General features: G+C 41.5%; 1 protein-coding gene across 1 annotated transcript in view; it reads left to right on the top strand.

Annotated features, from left to right (window-relative positions):
- Positions 1-17,687: 17,687 nt before the first annotated feature.
- Positions 17,688-19,117, top strand: part of TMPRSS5 (transmembrane serine protease 5) — a 31,816-nt gene continuing 30,386 nt past the window's right edge. The window contains exon 1 of the mRNA XM_060160886.1: positions 17,688-17,840. Coding sequence (XP_060016869.1) covers positions 17,838-17,840 — 3 coding nt within the window. The 5' untranslated portion in view covers positions 17,688-17,837. The remainder of the gene's footprint in view (positions 17,841-19,117) is intronic.

The raw sequence follows: 19,117 nt of genomic DNA, 5'->3' as shown, positions 1-19,117 counted from the left end.
TGATTCCTCCAGCTCCGTTTTCTTCCCTCAAGACTGCTTTGGCTATTCGGGGTCTTTTGTGTCTCCATACAAATTTTAAGATTTTTTGTTCTAGCTCCACAAAAAATGCCATTGGTAATTTGATAGGGATTGCATTGAATCTGTAGATTGCTTTGGGTAGTATAGTCATTTTCACAATATTGATTCTTCCAATCCAAGTACATGGTATATCTCTCCATCTGTTGGTATCATCTTTAATTTCTTTCATCAGTGTCATAGTTTTCTGCATACAGGTCTTTTGTCTCCCTAGGTAGGTTTATTCCTAGGTATTTTATTCATTTTGTTGCAATGGTAAATGGGAGTGTTTCCGTAATTTCTCTTTCAGATTTTTCATCATTAGTGCATAGGAATGCAAGAGATTTCTGTGCATTAATTTTGTATCCTGCAACTTTACCAAATTCATTGATTAGCTCTAGTAGTTTTCTGGTAGCATCTTTAGGATTCTCTATGTAGAGTATCATGTCATCTGCAAACAGTGACAGTTTTACTTTTTCTTTTCCAATTTGTATTCCTTGTATTTCTTTTTCTTCTCTGATTGCTGTGGCTAAAACTTCCAAAACTATGTTGAATAATAGTGGTGAGAGTGGACATCCTGTCTTCTTCCTGATCTTGGAGGAAATGCTTTCACTTTTTCACCATTGAGAATGATGTTTTCTGTGGGTTTGTTGTATATGGCCTTTATTATTTTGAGGTAGGTTCCCCCTATGCCCACATTCTGGAGAGTTTTTATCATAAATGGGTGTTGAATTTTGTCAAAAGCTTTTTCTGCATCTATTGAGATGATCATATGGTTTTTGTTCTTTAATTTGTTAATGTGGTATATCACATTGATTGATTTGTGTATATTGAAGAATCCTTGCATCCCTGGGATAGATCCCACTTGATCATGGTGTGTGATCCTTTTAATGTGTTGTTGGATTCTGTTTGCTAGTATTTTGTTGAGGATTTTTGCATTTATATTCATCAGTGATACTGGTCTGTAATTTTCTTTTTTTGTAGTATCTTTATCTTATTTTGGTATCAGGGTGATGGTGGCCTCATAAATAAGTTTGGGAGTGTTTCTTCCTCCACAATTTTTTGGAAGAGTTTGAGAAGGATGGGTGTTAGCTCTTCTCTAAATGTTTGATAGAATTCACCTGTGAAGCCATCTGGTCCTGGACTTTTGTTTGTTGGAAGATTTTTAATCACAGTTTCAATTTCATTCCTTGTGATTGGTCTGTTCATATTTTCTATTTCTTCCTGGTTCAATATTGGAAGGTTATACCTTTCTAAGAATTTGTCCATTTCTTCCAGCTTGTCCATTTTATTGGCATAGAGTTTCTTGTAGTAGTCTCTTAGGATGCTTTGTATTTCTGCGGTGTCTGTTGTAACTTCTCCTTTTTCACTTCTAATTTTATTGATTTGAGTCCTCTCCCTCTTTTTCTTGATGAGTCTGGCTAATGGTTTGTCAATTTTGTTTATTTTCTCAAAGAACCAGCTTTTAGTTTTATTAATCTTTGCTATTGTTTTCTTTGTTTCTATTTCATTTATTTCTGCTCTGATCTTTATGATTTCTTTTCTTCTGCTAACTTTGGGTTTTGTTTGTTTTTCTTTCTCTAGTTCCTCAGGTGTAAGGTTGGATTGGTTATTTGAGATTTTCCTTGTTTCTTGAGGTAGGCTTGTATAGCTATAAACGTCCCTCTTAGAACTGCTTTTGCTGCATCCCATAGGTTTTGGATCATCATGTTTTCATTGTCATTTTTCTCTAGGTATTTTTTGATTTCCTCTTTGATTTCTTCAGTGATCTCTTGGTTATTTAGTAACGTATTGTTTAGCCTCGATGTGTTTGTGTTTTATACATTTTTTTCCCTGCAATTGATTTCTAATTCCATAGCGTTGTGGTCAGAAAAGATGCTTGATATGATTTCAATTTTCTTGACTTTACTGAGGCTTGATTTGTGACCCAAGATGTGATCTATCCTGGAGAATGTTCCATGTGCACTTGAGAAGAAAGTGTAATCTGCTATTTTTGCATGGAATGTCCTATAAATATCAATTAAATCTATCTGGTCTATTGTGTCATTTAAAGCTTCTGTTTCCTTATTTATTTTCATTTTGGATGATCTGTTCATTGGTGTAAGTGAGGTGTTAAATTCCCCACTATTATTGTGTTACTGTCGATTTCCTCTTTTATAGCTGTTAGCAGTTGCCTTATGTATTGAGGTGCTCCTATGTTGAGTGCATATATATTTATAATTGTTATATTTTCTTCTTGGATTGATCCCCTGATCATTATGTACTGTTCTTCCTTGTCTCCTGTAACATTCTTTATTTTAAAGTCTATTTTATCTGATATAAGTATTGCTACTCCAGCTTTCTTTTGATTTCCCTTTGCATGGAATATCTTTCCATCCCCTCACTTTCAGTCTGAATGTGTCCCCAGGTCTGAAGTGGGTCTCTTGTAGACAGCATATATATGGGTCTTGTTTTTGTATACATTCAGCAAGCCTGTGTCTTTTGGTTGGAGCATTTAATCTATTTACATTTAAGGTAATTATCAATATGTATGTTCCTATGACTATTTTCTTAATTGTTTGGGGTTTGTTTTTGTTGGTCCTTTTCTTCTCTTGTGTTTCCCACTTAGAGAAGTTTCTTTAGCATTTGTTGTAGAGCTGGTTTGGTGGTGCTGAATTCTCTTAGCTTTTGCTTGTCTGTAAAGCTTTTGATTTCTCCATCAAATCTGAATGAGATCCTTGGCAGGTAGAGTAATCTTGGTCGTAGGTTCTTCCCTTTCATCACTTTAAGTATATCATGCCACTCCCTTCTGGCTTGTAGAGTTTCTGCTGAGCAATCAGCTGTTAACCTTATGGGAGTTCCCTTGTATGTTATTTGTTGTTTTTCCCTTGCTGCTTTTAATAATTTTTCTTTGTCTTTAATTTTTGCCAATTTGATTACTATGCGTCTTGGCATGTTTCTCCTTGGGTTTGTCCTGCCTGGGACTCTCTGTGCTTCCTGTACTTGGGTGGCTATTTCTTTTCCCATGTTAGGGAAGTTTCTGACTATAATCTCTTCAAATATTTTCTCTGGTCCTTTCTCTCTCTCTTCTCCTTCTGGGACCCCTATAATGCGAATGTTGTTGTGTTTAATGTTGTCCCAGAGGTCTCTTAGGCTGTCTACATTTCTTTTCATTCTTTTTTCTTTATTCTGTTCAGCAGCAGTGAATTCCACCATTCTGTCTTCCAGGTCACTTATCCGTTCTTCTGCCTCAGTTATTCTGCTATTGATTCCTTCTAGTGTAATTTTCATTTCAGTTATTGTATTGTTCATCTCTGTTTGTTTGTTCTTTAATTCTTCTAGGTCTTTGTTAAACATTTCTTGCATCTTCTCGATCTTTGCCTGCATTCTTTTTCCGAGGTCCTGCATCATCTTCACTATCATTATTCTTCTTCTGGAAGGTTGCCTATCTCCACTTCATTTAGTTGTTTTTTGGAGGTTTATCTTGTCCCTTCATCTGGTACATAGCCCTCTGCATTTTCATCTTGTCTATCTTTCTGTGAATGTGGTTTTTATTCCACAGGCTGCAGGATTGTAGTTCTTCTTGTTTCTGCTGTCTGCCCTCTCCAGGATAACTTTTAAATAGAATGGGCAGTTAACCAAAACAGCCAATCTCCCAAGAAATCTGGACAAATAGGGCTTTACTACTATATGACCTTATTGTTACTGGAAGTTGTTTTCCATTTGGTTTTGTTATGATTATTATTATTTTGGGGTGGAGGTGGAAGGCTTTAAGTAACAAGCTTTTTATATTTTCTAAAACCAGGCAACCGAAAAGGCAAATCAAAATGCATTCTTTTTCTCAAAATCTATTGGCTGTGTGCAGGAGTGAGCTCAAGAGTGAAGTGGTGAGAGGCAGGCCCTGGGGACTGCTGAATGAATTCTCTCCTCTGGCCCAAGTCTGGCAGGAGAAGAGAAGGAGAGGGACTTCTGAGCATAAATCTGAAGTCTCCAGTCAGAGAGAGAGGGAGAAGGAGCAAGTGTGTGATAAATATAGTGGGGCAGAAAAAACAGAGAAGGGAAGCATTCATCATAATGTTCACAGAATCCCATAGAGGGTGTGGTGATATCAGGCTCTTGTCCACTTTGTAGTTATTTTATACAAGTGACTCACATCCATTATCATCTTTGTTGTTAGCTGGTCATGATTTATGCTGGTGGCTGCACCTAGTTGCTGAGAGGCCATGTGTGACCTAGATCTGTAGAGGCCAAAGACTATGTTTTCACATTTAATCCTAAGAACACTCCTTTGAGAAAGATACTACTGTCCAGATTTTACAAATGAGGAATCAAGGCACAGAGAGGTTAAGTGTCATGCCCAAGGACACACAGTGGGTAATACAAAGTCAGGGTTCCAACACGAGTTTGTTTGATTCCAGAGCTGATGCTCTTTTTCATTGTTCTCATGCAACTTCCTTCTCACCCAGAGGTCTTTCTGGCTCTCATATGTCCCCAGATATATTAGTTGGTGAGGGCTGCTATAACATAGCACCAGAAATTTGGTGGCTTAAATAGCAGAAATGTATCATCTCATAGTTCTGGAGGCAAGAAATCTAAAATCAAGGTGTTGGCAGCATTGCTACCTTCTGAGGGCTTTGAGGGAAAGATCTGTTCCAGGTCTCTCTCCTTGGCCATCTTCTCTCCATGTCTCTCATATTGTCTTCCCTCTGTCCAAGATTCCCCCACTTTTACGGACACCAGTCATATTGGATCAGGGCCCATCCTAATGACCTTATTTTAACTTGGTTACCTGTATAAAGACACTGTCTCCAAATAAGGTCACGGTTTGAGGCACTGGGGTTAGGATTTCAACATTTGAAGTATTTTTATTTGCGGGAGGGGGTGTACAATTCAACCCATAACATCAGATAAATCACCTGCAGGTCACACTATAGCTGCTGCATTTTAGATGCTTTGTTTACAGTGAGGTGACTTTTCCTATCACTCTTTATTGTCTGTGACCATTCTATTTAATCTGTTAACCAACAGCCATGAACATCGTCACCTTCCAAGTGGGCCTGCTCACTGGAGTGAGCTTGAGGTCAATAAAGCATTCAGCGGGCTCTAATTTAATTAGCCAAGTTAGTGGGACAGCTGCTTCATAACTCTGGCTCATGAACTGGCAGAGATCAGAGATGAGACTGGCAGAGCTCGTTGTTGATCCCAGGCATCCCTGATGCAGCTCCAAGCCCTAAGAACTTTGCTCCTATTCTGGCAGGAAAAGAGAGAGAAGATGAACTGGCATTTGGAATTTCCTACCCTGGATGTATCTTTTAAAAGTATACGGGAACCACAGTCAAAGTCAAGGCCCTGCATTTTCATCTGCCTCTTTCCTCATCTTGCCACATAGCAAGTCCATTCTCTTCCATAATTTAAAAGGTTTCTGAAAATCCCCTTCAGCTGGATTTGTCTGCTGCTTCCACCCTGCCTGTCCAAGCTGGCCAAGTTCTTCAAGCCTCTTCCTGTCTCCCCCACCTAAACCCCAGCCCTAGACCTGCCTCTTACTCCAAGGGCACTGATGTTGTCAGTCTCTCTGTCTTTCCAGGTCTATGGGAGGCAGCCCTGGAGAGGGGGGAGAGAGCTCTGGATCTAAAGTCATAAGATTCTGGCTTACCTGTTGCCCCCGTCACTTGGCCCACCAGCGTGACCTTGAAATGGTCAGAATGGCCATCATCAAAAAAATCTACAAACAATAAATGCTGGAGAGGGTCTGGAGAAAAGGGAACCCTCTTGCACTGTTGGTGGGAATGTAAATTGATGCAGATACTATGGAGAACAGTATGGAGGTTCCTTAAAAAACTGAAAATAGAATTACCATAGGACCCAGCAATCCCACTACTGGGCATATACCCTGAGAAAATCATAATTCAAAAAGAGTCATGTACCACAATGTTCACTGCAGCACTATTTACAATAGCCAGGACATGGAAGCAACCTAAGTGTCCATCGACAGATGAATGGATAAAGAAGATGTGGCACATATATACAATGGAATATTACTCAGCCATAAAAAGGAATGAAATTGGGTCATTTGTAGAGACGTGGATGGACCTAGAGACTGTCATACAGAGTGAAGTAAGTCAGAAAAAGAAAAACAAATATCGTATATTAACGCATATATGAGGAATCTAGAAAAATGGTATAGATGATCTTATTAGCAAAGCAGAAATAGAGACACAGACATAGAGAACAAAGATACGGATACCAAGGGGGAAAGTAGGGGAGATGAATTGGGAGATTGGGATTGACATATATACATTATTGACACTATGTATAAAATAGATAACTAATGAGAACATACTGTATAGTGCAGGGAACTCTACTCGATGCTCTGTGGTGACCTAAACGGGAAGGAAAACCAAAGAAGGGGGGGATATGTGTATACAGATAGCTGATTCACTTTGCTGTATAGTAGAAACTAACACAACGTTGTAAATCAACTGTACTCCAATAAAAATTACTTAAAAATATAACAACAAAAAAAATGGAGATAGAAGTCCCTTCTTAGCTTACCTCCCAGGGTGGTCATGTAAACAAAATAAACTTCAAAGGAGATGTCTCCACACACGATGATGTAAAAACAAAGAAAAATCTGATTTTGCAGATGTACAATATGACATATTACTGGGGCCATTTTGTTGACTCTGTTCTGCATGTGCGTGTCTGCGTTGGACCGTGAATTCCAAGAGAGCAGAGAACTTTGCTCAGCGCCCCACCCCCATTGCATGCAGTCAGCCATTGATGGGCTTTGGATAATTGATGAAAGCCAGTCTTGGAGAAGAAAAGACCAGTGGGTGCCAAAGTGGGTATCAAAGAAAGTTGCACATGGAGAGAGTGACTTATTTTCTCTGCACGAGATTTTACAGTCATGTCAGTCATTAAACATTGATTTAAAGTGTTAGTTATTGCTGACCTGGAGCAGATGTTTAGGAAAGTACTTTTAATCAACCACATAATTGATATTTTTTGCTACTCCTTTGTGTCTTAATTAAAGCAGATGAAAAATGCCCTTTGTGTCCAATAGTGACAGCACTGACTCACCATGTGGGGAATTCTTCTCACAGTCCATATTCAGCTGAGCATTTAGGCTTAGTTTAGGTCTTCAGATATAAATTTGAACAGCTCCCAAAGTAAATGGCTTTTTTTTTAATGGCTTTTAAACAAGGTGAAAAAGAAGTCTTTGCTAAACAAAATGAGCAATTTGGGGGTGTCACTTTTATTTATAGTGTGTAAATTACAAACTTGGTATTTTATTTCTGAGCTTGAGAAATCGTTCAGAAAAAATGGATGGTTCTTTGTAGACTTCAAAATCATTTCCTAGAATATGGGTTGGGTCATTTTTTTTTTGTCTGAAGATTTGAACAAGGGTGGCTTTGTTTCTCTTTCCTCCTAGGAATGCAGGATCCCACATGGGGAGAGAGAGCTGCTTTCCTGTCCTTCCCACTCTTCAGGGCTGCCTTAGTGGCTGATGAGGGAGAGTGCAGAGCAGGGACAGAATGGGACTGTGATGTGTTGGTTATTGGGCCTGGTGCTAGGAATAACTATATTTATACAAAAAAAGAAGCCATTCATTTTGGATTTGGGGGATGAGAGGAGAAGCTTTGTGATAGGTTAGCAGTTGAGCTATATCTTAAAGCACCAGCAGTTTTCCAATTATGAAAACATGAGGGAAGCACAGCCTAAGCAGAGACATGGGGGTGGGAGTGGAGGTCTGCTTAAGGAGTATTCTAGGATTTTGATTGTAGTTGGAATATAGGGTCCAGGGAAGGAAGGATGCAATGAAACATGAGGCCCGAAAGATTAGTTTGAGATTAGATCATGAGGTGCATTGAATAGTTAGCCTAAAGAATTTGAATTTGATCCTGCAGGCAATGGGGAGTCAGTGAAGGCTTATGCAAGGAGCAGAGTGGTCTGGTCTGACCTTTGTTTAGGAAGGAAACCTGGTAGCCACTTGGAGGATGGATTGTGAGGGGGAAAGAAGGGAGGCAGGGAGATGGCTTAGGCGGTGAGGGATCATAGGAGTCTGAACTAAGGCAGTCGGATAGAACCTTCCTGGCTGGGCAGGATGGTGGAGGGGAGGAAATAAAATTGGCAACTACACATGTTGATTGGTTGATTGCCGCAACAAGCCTTTACTGAGTACTTACCATGTGCTAGACACGTGTGCAGCTGTGAGGACAAAGATGAAGAGGACAGGGTCTCTGATGTTGAGGACTTGCCACTGAGTAACCCTCACATGTCACATGTGCGTGTGGTGCATGGGCTGCTAGAGGGACGATCCAGGGTGGGGACTGTCTGGGGTGTTGGGAAGGTAGAGGGACATCTGACTTGGGTCTTAAAGGATGGTGGCAAGCTGATCACGTCCCTGGGCTGCTTTTTAAAAATGATTGCCATTGCTCTGGGGATAAGGACCGATCTTTACCTTGGCTCTAAAGGCTCTGCCTAATCTGGCCTACCCACCGCTCCAGCCTCTGCTCATCTCTTGTCTTCACTCACCCACTCTGGCTTCTTTCAGTCCCTTGAGGGCACCTCACTCTCTCCTGCCACAGGGAATTTGCCTGTTGCCTTTGCTTGGAGCCCTCTCGCCACCCCCAGATCCCAGCCCAATCGCCCCTTCCTTGGAGAAGTCTTTGCTGAGTCTTCAGACTCAGTCATACGTCTGTTACATGCTCTCATTAGCACCTTGTACCTCTCATAGTTCTTCTTCAGAGCTGTAACTGTGCACTTTCTGTGGTTTGATTCATGTGGTTCTCCTCCCACTAACCGGCAAACTCCAACCAGGCAGGGATCGTGTCTGGTTTTGCTCAGCATTGCATCTTTGGTGTTTGCACAGTGCCTGGCACATAGTACATTCTCAATAAATATACATTGGCTGGCTGATGGACTAAAATAATTAATTAGTAAAAGGGGGAAGGGTAGTTCAGGAATAGGGGACAGCATGAACACAGGTGCTGTGGTTTAGTCTAAGAAGGACTAGTGACTGGCTTAAGGGGAGGAAAAAGATGAGGCTAGAAAAGCATGTTGGGTAAACTTGGAAAGAACCCTCAGTGCCATGCTAAGGACACCCTGGGTGCAAGTTAGGTGCTCCCACCACACCCTGTTCTTCCCCATCAGAGACTGCACTCTAATTGTTGGCTTGACGGAGCTAGACTATAAATTCCTTGAGGGCAGGGGCTCTGCCTGACTCATTCATTAATGTAACTCCAGAATCTAGAACAGTGCCTGGCACTTGGTAGGACCAACGAACACTTGCTGAATTAATGAATGAGTAAATGAATGAATGCTTTTATCATGGGAGCTCGGGGAGCCATGGAAGGTTTTTCATCTATTTAGACTTGCTCTAGGAAATGTTACTTTGGCAGCACGGTAGAAAAAAGAAGGGTCCATTTTCATTTATTTTATCCTTCCATATTGATACTTGAGCATCTGGATTGGCTGAAAAGAAGTAAAGGTACAGACTGATTAGAATGGAATAGACTGGAGGCAGGAGATCAACTGGGTGGCTGTTACAGTCATTCTGGGGAAGATCCTGGTGGCTGGTCATGCAGGGGGCTGTGGGTCTGGGAGAGGGGTAGATTTGAGAGATGACCAGTTTGAATGACTGATGGAAGGTGAGGAGTTGGGAGCAGGCAAAGATGAGCCCAAGATATTCCAGATTTCTACTTGCCAAGAAAAATTCAAACTTCTTGCCAGTGGGGTCTTGCTGGAGAGGGAAGGGGGCAGTGAGGGGAGAAGACTGAGTAGGTGTCACCTCCAAGCCCTTTAGGACCCTTCTGAGGGGCTGCCCTCCACACTTCCTTGGGCATCCCCATTCTAGACTTCAGTCAGAATAACAAGACAGAAGAGAGTGCTCAGAGACAGTATGCTAATGAGTAAGCAGCTGATTACCATATGAGACCACAGAGATTTCTTTTCCTTCTAAATACACTTCTATCCATTTCTTTGTATCCAAAGCAAGCAATATGGCAACAGACACTTGGGGTTTCTTCACTGCTTATCGATATGCAGTAATGGTCTGGAATAAGGTAACTGGATCTAGCATTTTCCCAATTTTCACTCATTAAAGCTTTCCTCTTATTAGACTTAGGAGTCATTCATTTCTTCATTGAGAAAACCACTCTCCAGAGGGCTGGATGGAAAGGGTATGTGCCTGGGCCTCATTAGGCTGTGGGATGGCATTAGAGGACCTGTGGCTTGAACTAACCTCAGTGGGATGACCCAAACTGAACTTGAAGGAGGTGGGGGCTGTTTGAGGGGATCCAGGGGTACTGTGCATACATGCTACAGATAGACTGGATGAAGATGCGGGATGTATTGTTGGTAGACAAAGCCAAAGAAGGGAGTAGGATGGCACTGAGGGGGATGTACAGAGTGTTCCAGAATCTCTAGACTGCATCTTACATCATGCATGCTTTCCACCTGGAGCACTAACATTTCCCTCTCCAGAGGATAAAGAGAGAGTGATTATGGAGGCTGTTTAAGCAAGTCTGAAAACCGTATGGGAGGCAGTCAGAGAAGATCACGGGCAGGCTTAAATCCACAAACAAGGATTGAAGCTGTCATTCACTGGCAGACACGAAGGGGAGATCATGATCACGATGGAACTCCATAGGCACTGGCCGGAGCTGTGGTCCACAGGCGGAATTTCTTCTCTCTAAGCCTGCCTGCTTAGTGAAAAAGTGGCTTGTGGGGCATGTATGGGAGTGGGGAAGACCCTGGACCAGGTGTCAGGAGACTTGGGCTTGGATGGCCTCCAATATGCTGTGGCTTGTTCACCTTTCAGAGCATCAGTTTTCTCCTCTGATAGGAGAGATGGTAGATTCAGTGGTCTCTTTAAAAGAACTTTATAGAGTCATTTTCACAATGTTGATTCTTCCAATCCAAGAACATGGTATATCTCTCCATCTGTTTGTATCATCTTTAATTTCTTTCATCAGTGTCATAATTTTCTGCATACAGGTCTTTTGTCTCCTTAGGTAGGTTTATTCCAAGATATTTTATTCTTTTTGTTGCAATGGTAAATGGGAGTGTTTTCTTAATTTCACTTTCAGATTTTTCATCATTAGTGCATAGGAATGCCAGAGATTTCTGTGCATTAATTTTGTATCCTGCTACTTTACCAGATTCATTGATTAGCTCTAGTAGTTTTCTGATAGCATCTTTAGGATTCTCTATGTAGAGTATCATGTCATCTGCAAACAGTTACAGCTTTACTTCTTCTTTTCCGATTTGGATTCTTTTATTTCTTTTTCTTCTCTGATTGCTGTGGCTAAAACTTCCAAAACTATGTTGAATAATAGTGGTGAGAGTGGGCAATGCAACCCCTATCAAACTACCACTGGCATTTTTCACAGAACTAGAACAAAAAATTTCACAATTTGTATGGAAACATAAAAGACCCCAAATAGCCAAAGCAATCTTGAGAACAAAAAATGGAGCTGGAGGAATCAGGCTCCCTGACTTCAGAGTATACTACAAAGCTACAGTAATCAAGACAGTATGGTACTGGCACAAAAACAGAAAGATAGATCAATGGAACAGGATAGAAAGCCCAGAGATAAACCCATACACATAGGGTCACCTTATCTTTGATAAAGGAGGCAAGAATATACAGTGGAGAAAAGACAGCCTCTTCAATGGGAAAACTGGACAACTACATGTAAAAGTGTGAAATTAGAACACTCCCTAACACCATACACAAAAATAAACTCAAAATGGATTAAAGACCTAAATTAAGGCCAGACACTATAAAACTCTTAGAGGAAAGCATAGGCAGAACACTCTATGACATTAATCACAGCAAGATCCTTTTTGACCCACCTCCTAGAGAAATGGAAATAAAAACAAAAATAAACAAATGAGACCTACTGAAACTTAAAAGCTTTTGCACAGCAAAGGAAACCATAAACAAGACCAAAAGACAACCCTCAGAATGGGAGAAAATATTTGCAAATGAAGCAACGGACAAAGGATTAATCTCCAAACTTTACAAGCAGCTCATGCAGCTCAATATCAAAAACACAAACAACCCAATCAAAAAATGGGCAGAAGACCTAAATAGACACTTCTCCAAAGGAGATATACAGATTGCCAACAAACACATGAAAGAATGCTCAGCATCATTAATCATTAGAGAAATGCAGATCAAAACTACAATGAGGTATCACCTCACACCAGTCAGAATGGCCATCATCAAAAAATCTACAAACAATAAATGCTGTAGAGCGTGTGGAGAAAAGGGAATCCTGTTGCACTGTTAGTGGGAATGTAAATTGATACAGCCACTATGGAGAACAGTATGGAGGTTCCTTAAAAACCTAAAAATAGAACTACCATACGACCCAGCAATCCCACTACTGGGCATATACCCTGAGAAAACCATAATTCAAAAAGAGTCATGTACCACAATGTTCATTGCAGCTCTATTTACAATAGCCAGGACATGGAAGCAACATAAGTGTCCATCGACAGATGAATGGATAAAGAAGATGTGGCACATATATACAATGGAATATTACTCAGCCATAAAAAGAAACGAAATTGAGCTATTTGTAGTGAGGTGGATGGACCTAGAGTCTGTCATACAGAGTGAAGTAAGTCAGAAAGAGAAAAACAAATACCGTATACTAACACATATGTATGGAATCTAAGGAAAAAAAAGGTCATGAAGAACCTAGGGGTAAGACGGGAATAAAGACACAGAACTACTAGAGAAGGGACTTGAGGAAATGGGGAGGGGAAAAGATAAGCTGTGACAAAGTAAGAGAGTGGCATGGACATATATACACTACCAAACGTAAGGTAGATAGCTAGTGGGAAGCAGCCGCATAACACAGGGAGATCAGCTCGGTGCTTTGTGACCACCTAGAGGGGTGGGATAGGGAGGGTGGGAGGGAGGGAGACCCAAGAGGGAAGAGATATGGGAACATATGTATATGTATAACTGATGCACTTTGTTATAAAGCAGAAACTAACACACCATTGTAAAGCAATTATACTCCATTAAAGATGTTAAAGAAAAAGAGAATTTTATAGGTCTGAGAATTCTGTATAACTTGCACGTGGGTCTTTCCATTTGGGTGGAGGAGAAAGATCACAGTGTTATCTGTCTGGAGGTGTCAGAGCACAGCTGAAGGGCAGTTGCAAATGGCCCTTGTTGTTTTTGAGAGTAGTGGCTGAAGAAGGAGAGAAAGCAAGGGTCTCAAGGCTCAGGAGTCGAGGCTCATCCGTAGAGGCAGTACTGGGGAGTCAGGGAGTATCAGTGGGGAGGAGGCCAGGGAGCAGGGACAGGACTAAGGTGAGACTGAATCTGAATTACCAGGGGAAGAACACAGAGGGGTTCTGCTTCAGCTGGTTTCCGATAAGGCACACTAGGGCACATGATTTAAGAAGGCATCACTCTTAAGGTAATCAAGGGCTGACAGTCCATTTGCTAGTGAGTGCCTCCTTAAATTTCGAACCCTAGGCTCCTGCTACCTCACTCTAGAGATGGATATTCTGTCCAAACCAGGGAAATGGCCAGGGCAACCCAGAATGGCTCATCTTGGATGGAAGGAGTATCAGAGAGATAAATAAAAGAGACTTCTTGGACAGCCAGGCAGAGACAACAGCAAGGAAGAGGCTAACCTCAGTTTAATCTAGAATCACTCTTTTAAAAAATGTCTTATTAAGGTACAATTGTCCAATAAAATTGTAAGATATTTAAAGTGTACCTCATGATTTGCTATCTGTATCTTCCATCTAGTTCATTAATACATCTATCACCTCATATATTTACCTTTTCATTTTTGGTGAGAACATTTAAGTTCTATTGTCTCAGCCAATTTCAGTTATATATTACATCGTTATAAGCTATAGTCATCCATGTTATAACTTACATTAATTATAAGAGGAATAAGATGCTCAGACCTTATTCATCGTATAACAGAAATTTTGTACACTTTTACTAAACTCTCCCTATTTCTCTGGAATCACTTTTCTACTCTGTTTCTGTGAGTTTGACTTTTTATTTAGATCCCACATGTAAGCGATACCATGCAGTGTTTGTCTTTCTCTGTCTGGCTTATGTCGCTTAGCGTAATGCCCTCAAGGTCCATTCCTGTTGTTGCAAATGTCAGGATTTCCTTCTTTCTCATGACTGAGTAATACTCCATTGTATATATAGACCACATCTTCAGTATCCATTCATCCATTGATGGACACAGGTTTCTCCACATCTTGGCTACAGTGACTAATGCTGCAGTGAACATGGGAGTGCAGACATGTCTTCCATATCCTGTTTTCATTCCTTTGGGTATATAACCAAAAGCAGGACTGCTGGATCATACAGTAGTTCTCTTTTCAATTTTTTGAGAAACCTCCATACCATTTTCCGTAGTGGCTGCACCAATTTGCATTTCTGCCAACAGTGCACAAGTGTTCCATTTTCTCCACATCCTCGCCAACACTTGTTATCTCTTGTCTTTTTGATGCCTGCCATTCTAACAGGTGTGAGGTAATATCTTAGTGTGGTTTTGATTTGTATTTCCCTGATGATTAGTGATGTGGAACACATTTTCATGTACCTGTTGGCCATCTATATGTCTTCTTTGGAAAAATGCCTATTCAGATCCTCTTCCCACTTTAAAATTGGATTTTTTTTTCTTGGCCATTGAGTTGTATGAGTTCTTGTATATTTTGCACATTAACCTCCTATTAAATATATGATTTTCAAATTTTTCTCCCATTCTACATGTTGCCTTTTCATTTTATTGATGGTTTCTTTTGCTGTGCAGAGCCTTTTAATTTTCTGTAGTCCCACTTGTTTATTTTTGCTTTTGTTGCCTTTACTTTTGGTGTCAAATCCAAAAAATCATTGCCAAGACCAGTGTCAAGGAGCTCACTCCCTGTGTTTTCTTCTAGGAGTTTTACAGTATCATGTCTTAAATATAAGTCTATAATAAATTTTGAGTTGATTTTCCTGTATGGTGTAAGATAAAGGTCTGGTTTCATTCTTTTACATGTAGCTGTTCAGTTTTCCCAACACTATTTATTGAAGAGACTACCCTTCCTCATTGTATATTCTTGCCTCCTTTGTCACAAATGAATCAACCATGGGTTTATTGCTGGGCTCTCTATTCTGTTCCACTGATCTATGTGTCTGTTTTTATGCCAGTGCTATACTGTTTTGATTACTATAACTTTGTAATATAGTTTGAAATCCAGTTTCGTTCTTCTTTCTGAAGATTGCTTTGATTATTTGAGAGTCTTTTGTAGTTCTGTACAAATTTTAGGATTGTTTGCTCTATTTCTGTGAAAAATACCATTGGAATTTTGATAGGGATTGTGTTGACTCTGTAGATTGCTTTGGGTAGTATGGACATTTTAACAATGTTAATTCTTCCTATCCATGAGCACAAAATATCTTTCCATTTATTTGTGTCTTCTACAATTTCTTGTATCAATGTCTTATGGTTTTCAGTGTACAGGTCTTTCACCTCCTTGGTTAAATTTATTCCTAGGCATTTTATTCTTTTTGATGCAATTGTAAATGGGATCATTTTCCTAATTTCTCTTTCTGATAGCTATTAGTCTATGGAAACACAACAGATTTTTGTTTATTGATTTTGTATCCTGAAACTTTACTGAATTCATTTATTTTAACAGCTTTTTGATGGAATCTTTAGAGCTTTCTAGATATAATATCATGTCATCTTCAAATAATGACAGTTTTTACTTCTTCCTTTCCAAGTTGGATGCCTTTAATTTTTTTTTTTTTTGCTTGCCCAGTTTGACTTGACTTGACTTCCAATATTATGTTGAATAAAAGTGGCAATAGTGGGCATCCTTGCCTTGTTCCTTATCTTCAAGGAAAAGTTTATAGCTTTACACCATTGAGTATGATGTTAGCTGTGGTCTGTCATTTTTCTCTAATAAACTCTTCCCATATTGTTATAAGCCTTTGGTTAATTTCCAGAGTTCTAAAAAAGTTAATTCTGACAAATTTTTTGCAGTTTTCTCATTGCTATGGAGGAGACAATTTGGGGGGGACTTTGCCCATTTTCACTGACATCTCTGCACTATATTTGAAATGCCCTTCTATGTGATTGCCTTCTCATTTCTCAAAACTGAGCTCAAATGTCTCCTCCATTGTGAAGGCTTCTCTGGGTCCTCTGAGCAAAGGAGTCAGCTATTCCTTTATTCTCCTATACCTCTGTGTTCAAGCTTCTGTTATTTCACTTTTTACAGAACAAAAACCAGAAAACAACAGTTCTTTATATCTGTTCCTGTCTCTCCTCCCAGCCTGCAAGCTCCTAGCCTGTGACTTATTCATTCCCCATGCCCAGGCTAGTTCATGACACACTGTAAGTATACAGATTTGTAGGCTGAAGAGTATTGTCCTAGGAGACCTCAGCACTTAGCCAAGAGCTTCTCAGCTCCAGCCACCATGTTCTCCTCCTGCTTCTATGACTCATAGCTGACCTCTGTCCCTTCATTGTGAGTGAGGTTCAACAGTAATCGTTAATAATAATAGCAGGGCTTCCCTGGTGGCGCAGTGGTTGAGAGTCCGCCTGCCGCTGCAGGGGACACGGGTTCGTGCCCCAGTCCGGGAAGATCCCACATGCCGCCGAGCGGCTGGGCCCGTGAGCCATGGCCCCTGAACTTGCACGTCCAGAGCCTGTGGTCCACAATGGGAGAGGCCACAACAGTGAGAGGCCCGCATACTGGAATAATAATAGCAGCTAATATTTACTGAATAGAGTCTGTGCTAGATACTAGCTATAAAGCTAAGAATTTTATATTCAATAGCTCATTTAATTCTAGCATAAACCCTATGAGGTAGGTAATATTATCATAACTTTACAGGTAAGGCTGAGTAAGGGAAGTGGCAGAACTGGGGTTGGATGAAGGCCTGACTCTAAAGCCCCTGTTCTTAACTGTCTCATCTGAGGGATCTATGAGAGGCATTTGGAGGAAGGAGAGCCACACCAGTCTTTCCCTTCCTTGGGACCTCTTCTTCCTCCTTGACTAAAGAGATATGGCTCCCAGGTGTGTTCAGCCCATCCCGGGCTCAGCTGGGCCACCTTGTGCTTTGAAGCAACATAGCACTGAGGTCTCCTATAGGAACTGGTCCCCAGGGCAGTGGGGTGGAGAGGCCCCATTTCCCTGGCATTGGAGTGAGCGGTGCAGCCCTGAGGAGACAGGTCACAAAGATCCCTCATCAACGTCCCAATTTCAACATGGTGATAGCCCCAGACTGCTGGAAAAGCCAACCCACACAGAACTGAGTTACCGTCCAGAGGACTCAAACATTTGAACAAATGCTAATATCAGTCTCTTGAATACAGGCCTGTCAGCAGGAAGTGGGGGGATTGTGCCAGCATGCATGGGGCACACTTTTTGGCACAAGGGATCTTGTTGCTAAGCAACAGTAGCTGGCTTCCCCTCCTCCTCCTACCCTTTTTCTCGGCTTCTAAGCTTCCAGTTAGCTGATGGGAGGGGCTGGGGCTGCCCAGCCCAGGCTACCCCTTGACTCCCTTTCCTGCGACAAGGGATCTATTCATGGTTTCTGAGCAGAGTTCATTGTCTCTCTGGTGTGTGTGTGTGTGTGTGTGTGTGTGTGTGTGTGTGTGTGGAGGACGGTGAAGGGAGAAGCCATGTGTGAACTAGGGAGCCCTCAGCTTCTAACCAAGCTGGCCGGGCTATTTAATCAACGCTGATCCAAGAACAGGAGCAGAACGTTACCTAGCAGACCTTGAGGTTTTGCATTGGTGCCACGGACCCATATGGTAAGGCCATACCCTGCTCTGCCCTCTCTTTCTTTCTACTCCCACCCCTGACCCCACCCTTGGAATTCTAGGCTCTTGGAAGGAATCTCCTCTGGCAGCTCTGGTGCAGAGGAGAGGGGGCTCTAGAGGGGACCCGTGTGGTCAACCTCCTGGTTTGATTTTCCCCAAGTGTGGCTTTTATTTCCCACTCTTGTCCCCCATATGCCTAGCCAGGTACTTTGCCTGTAGGCAGCACTTAGCAAGTCATTATTACATGAACTCCTCCTCAAAAAAAGGATGAAGAAGTCCTGTACCATTAAAGACCATTTTTGCAGGCTACCACATGGCCTTGGACAGGTGAGTGTTGAGGTGGGGCAGCTCCCAAGGTGAGGCCAGTTTGTTCAGAGGCTGAACTTCAAGCCAGGCTCCGTTGATACTGAGACAGGAAGAAAGGCTGAGCACGCTCTGGAATTCTCTCTAGACCAGGCTGTGTTGAAAGGGGAAGGTGGTCTGCAGGGGAGACGGGACTTACTTCAACTTTAAGGGACTCTTTCTACTTTACTGGATTATAAGTTCATTAAAGAAAGGACCCATAGTTTATACGTATTTCTTATTAATACATTATTTATTATACTTAATATTTGTGTTGTACTTTATAAAACCCTTGCAGCCACATAATCTGTTTTCTTCCTCCCTCCCTCCCTCCCTCCCCTCCTTCCTTCCTTCCTTCCTTTTATTCAGTGTGCATTAACTGAATTCCCACTTTGTTCTAGGCCTTGAGCTAGACTCTGGGATGCCTAGACCAGAGAGGAAGGAGAGAGAGAGAGAAGTAAATGAGCATAATAGAGGGTCACAATAGGTGCTACCTGGGTTGAAGAAAACTTCCTGGAAAAATGACACTTAAGCTGAATCTTGCAAGGTCATAGGAGTCAGTCTGCGGGGAAGGGGACAGCAGGTGCCACGCCTCCGTGGTGAGAGAGTGTGAGGATGCTGAGGACAGGCACGTGTGTTAGTATCACCCTGAGTTACGCCGTGGAGGAGTTAGTGCTGCCAGGTGAGGATGGAGAGGCGAGGAGGGGCGAGATCACAGAGGATGCTGTGAGCTATGCAAGGGAGATTTGGATTTACCCTGAAGGCTACAAAGATCATTAGATACTCTAAAGACGGTGTTAACTTGCTAATGTTTGCATTTTAGAAAGATTGCTCTGGCATGGAGAAGGAATGGAGACAAAGCTAGGTGGGGGAGACTACTCAATGGGCAGCAGGGGTTATCAGTCTTATTTCATAAAGGAGAAAGT

The sequence above is a fragment of the Lagenorhynchus albirostris genome, chromosome 9 (assembly GCF_949774975.1).
Source record: "Lagenorhynchus albirostris chromosome 9, mLagAlb1.1, whole genome shotgun sequence".
NCBI classification, from domain to species: domain Eukaryota; kingdom Metazoa; phylum Chordata; class Mammalia; order Artiodactyla; family Delphinidae; genus Lagenorhynchus; species Lagenorhynchus albirostris.
This window is presented reverse-complemented; position numbering and strand designations above follow the sequence as displayed.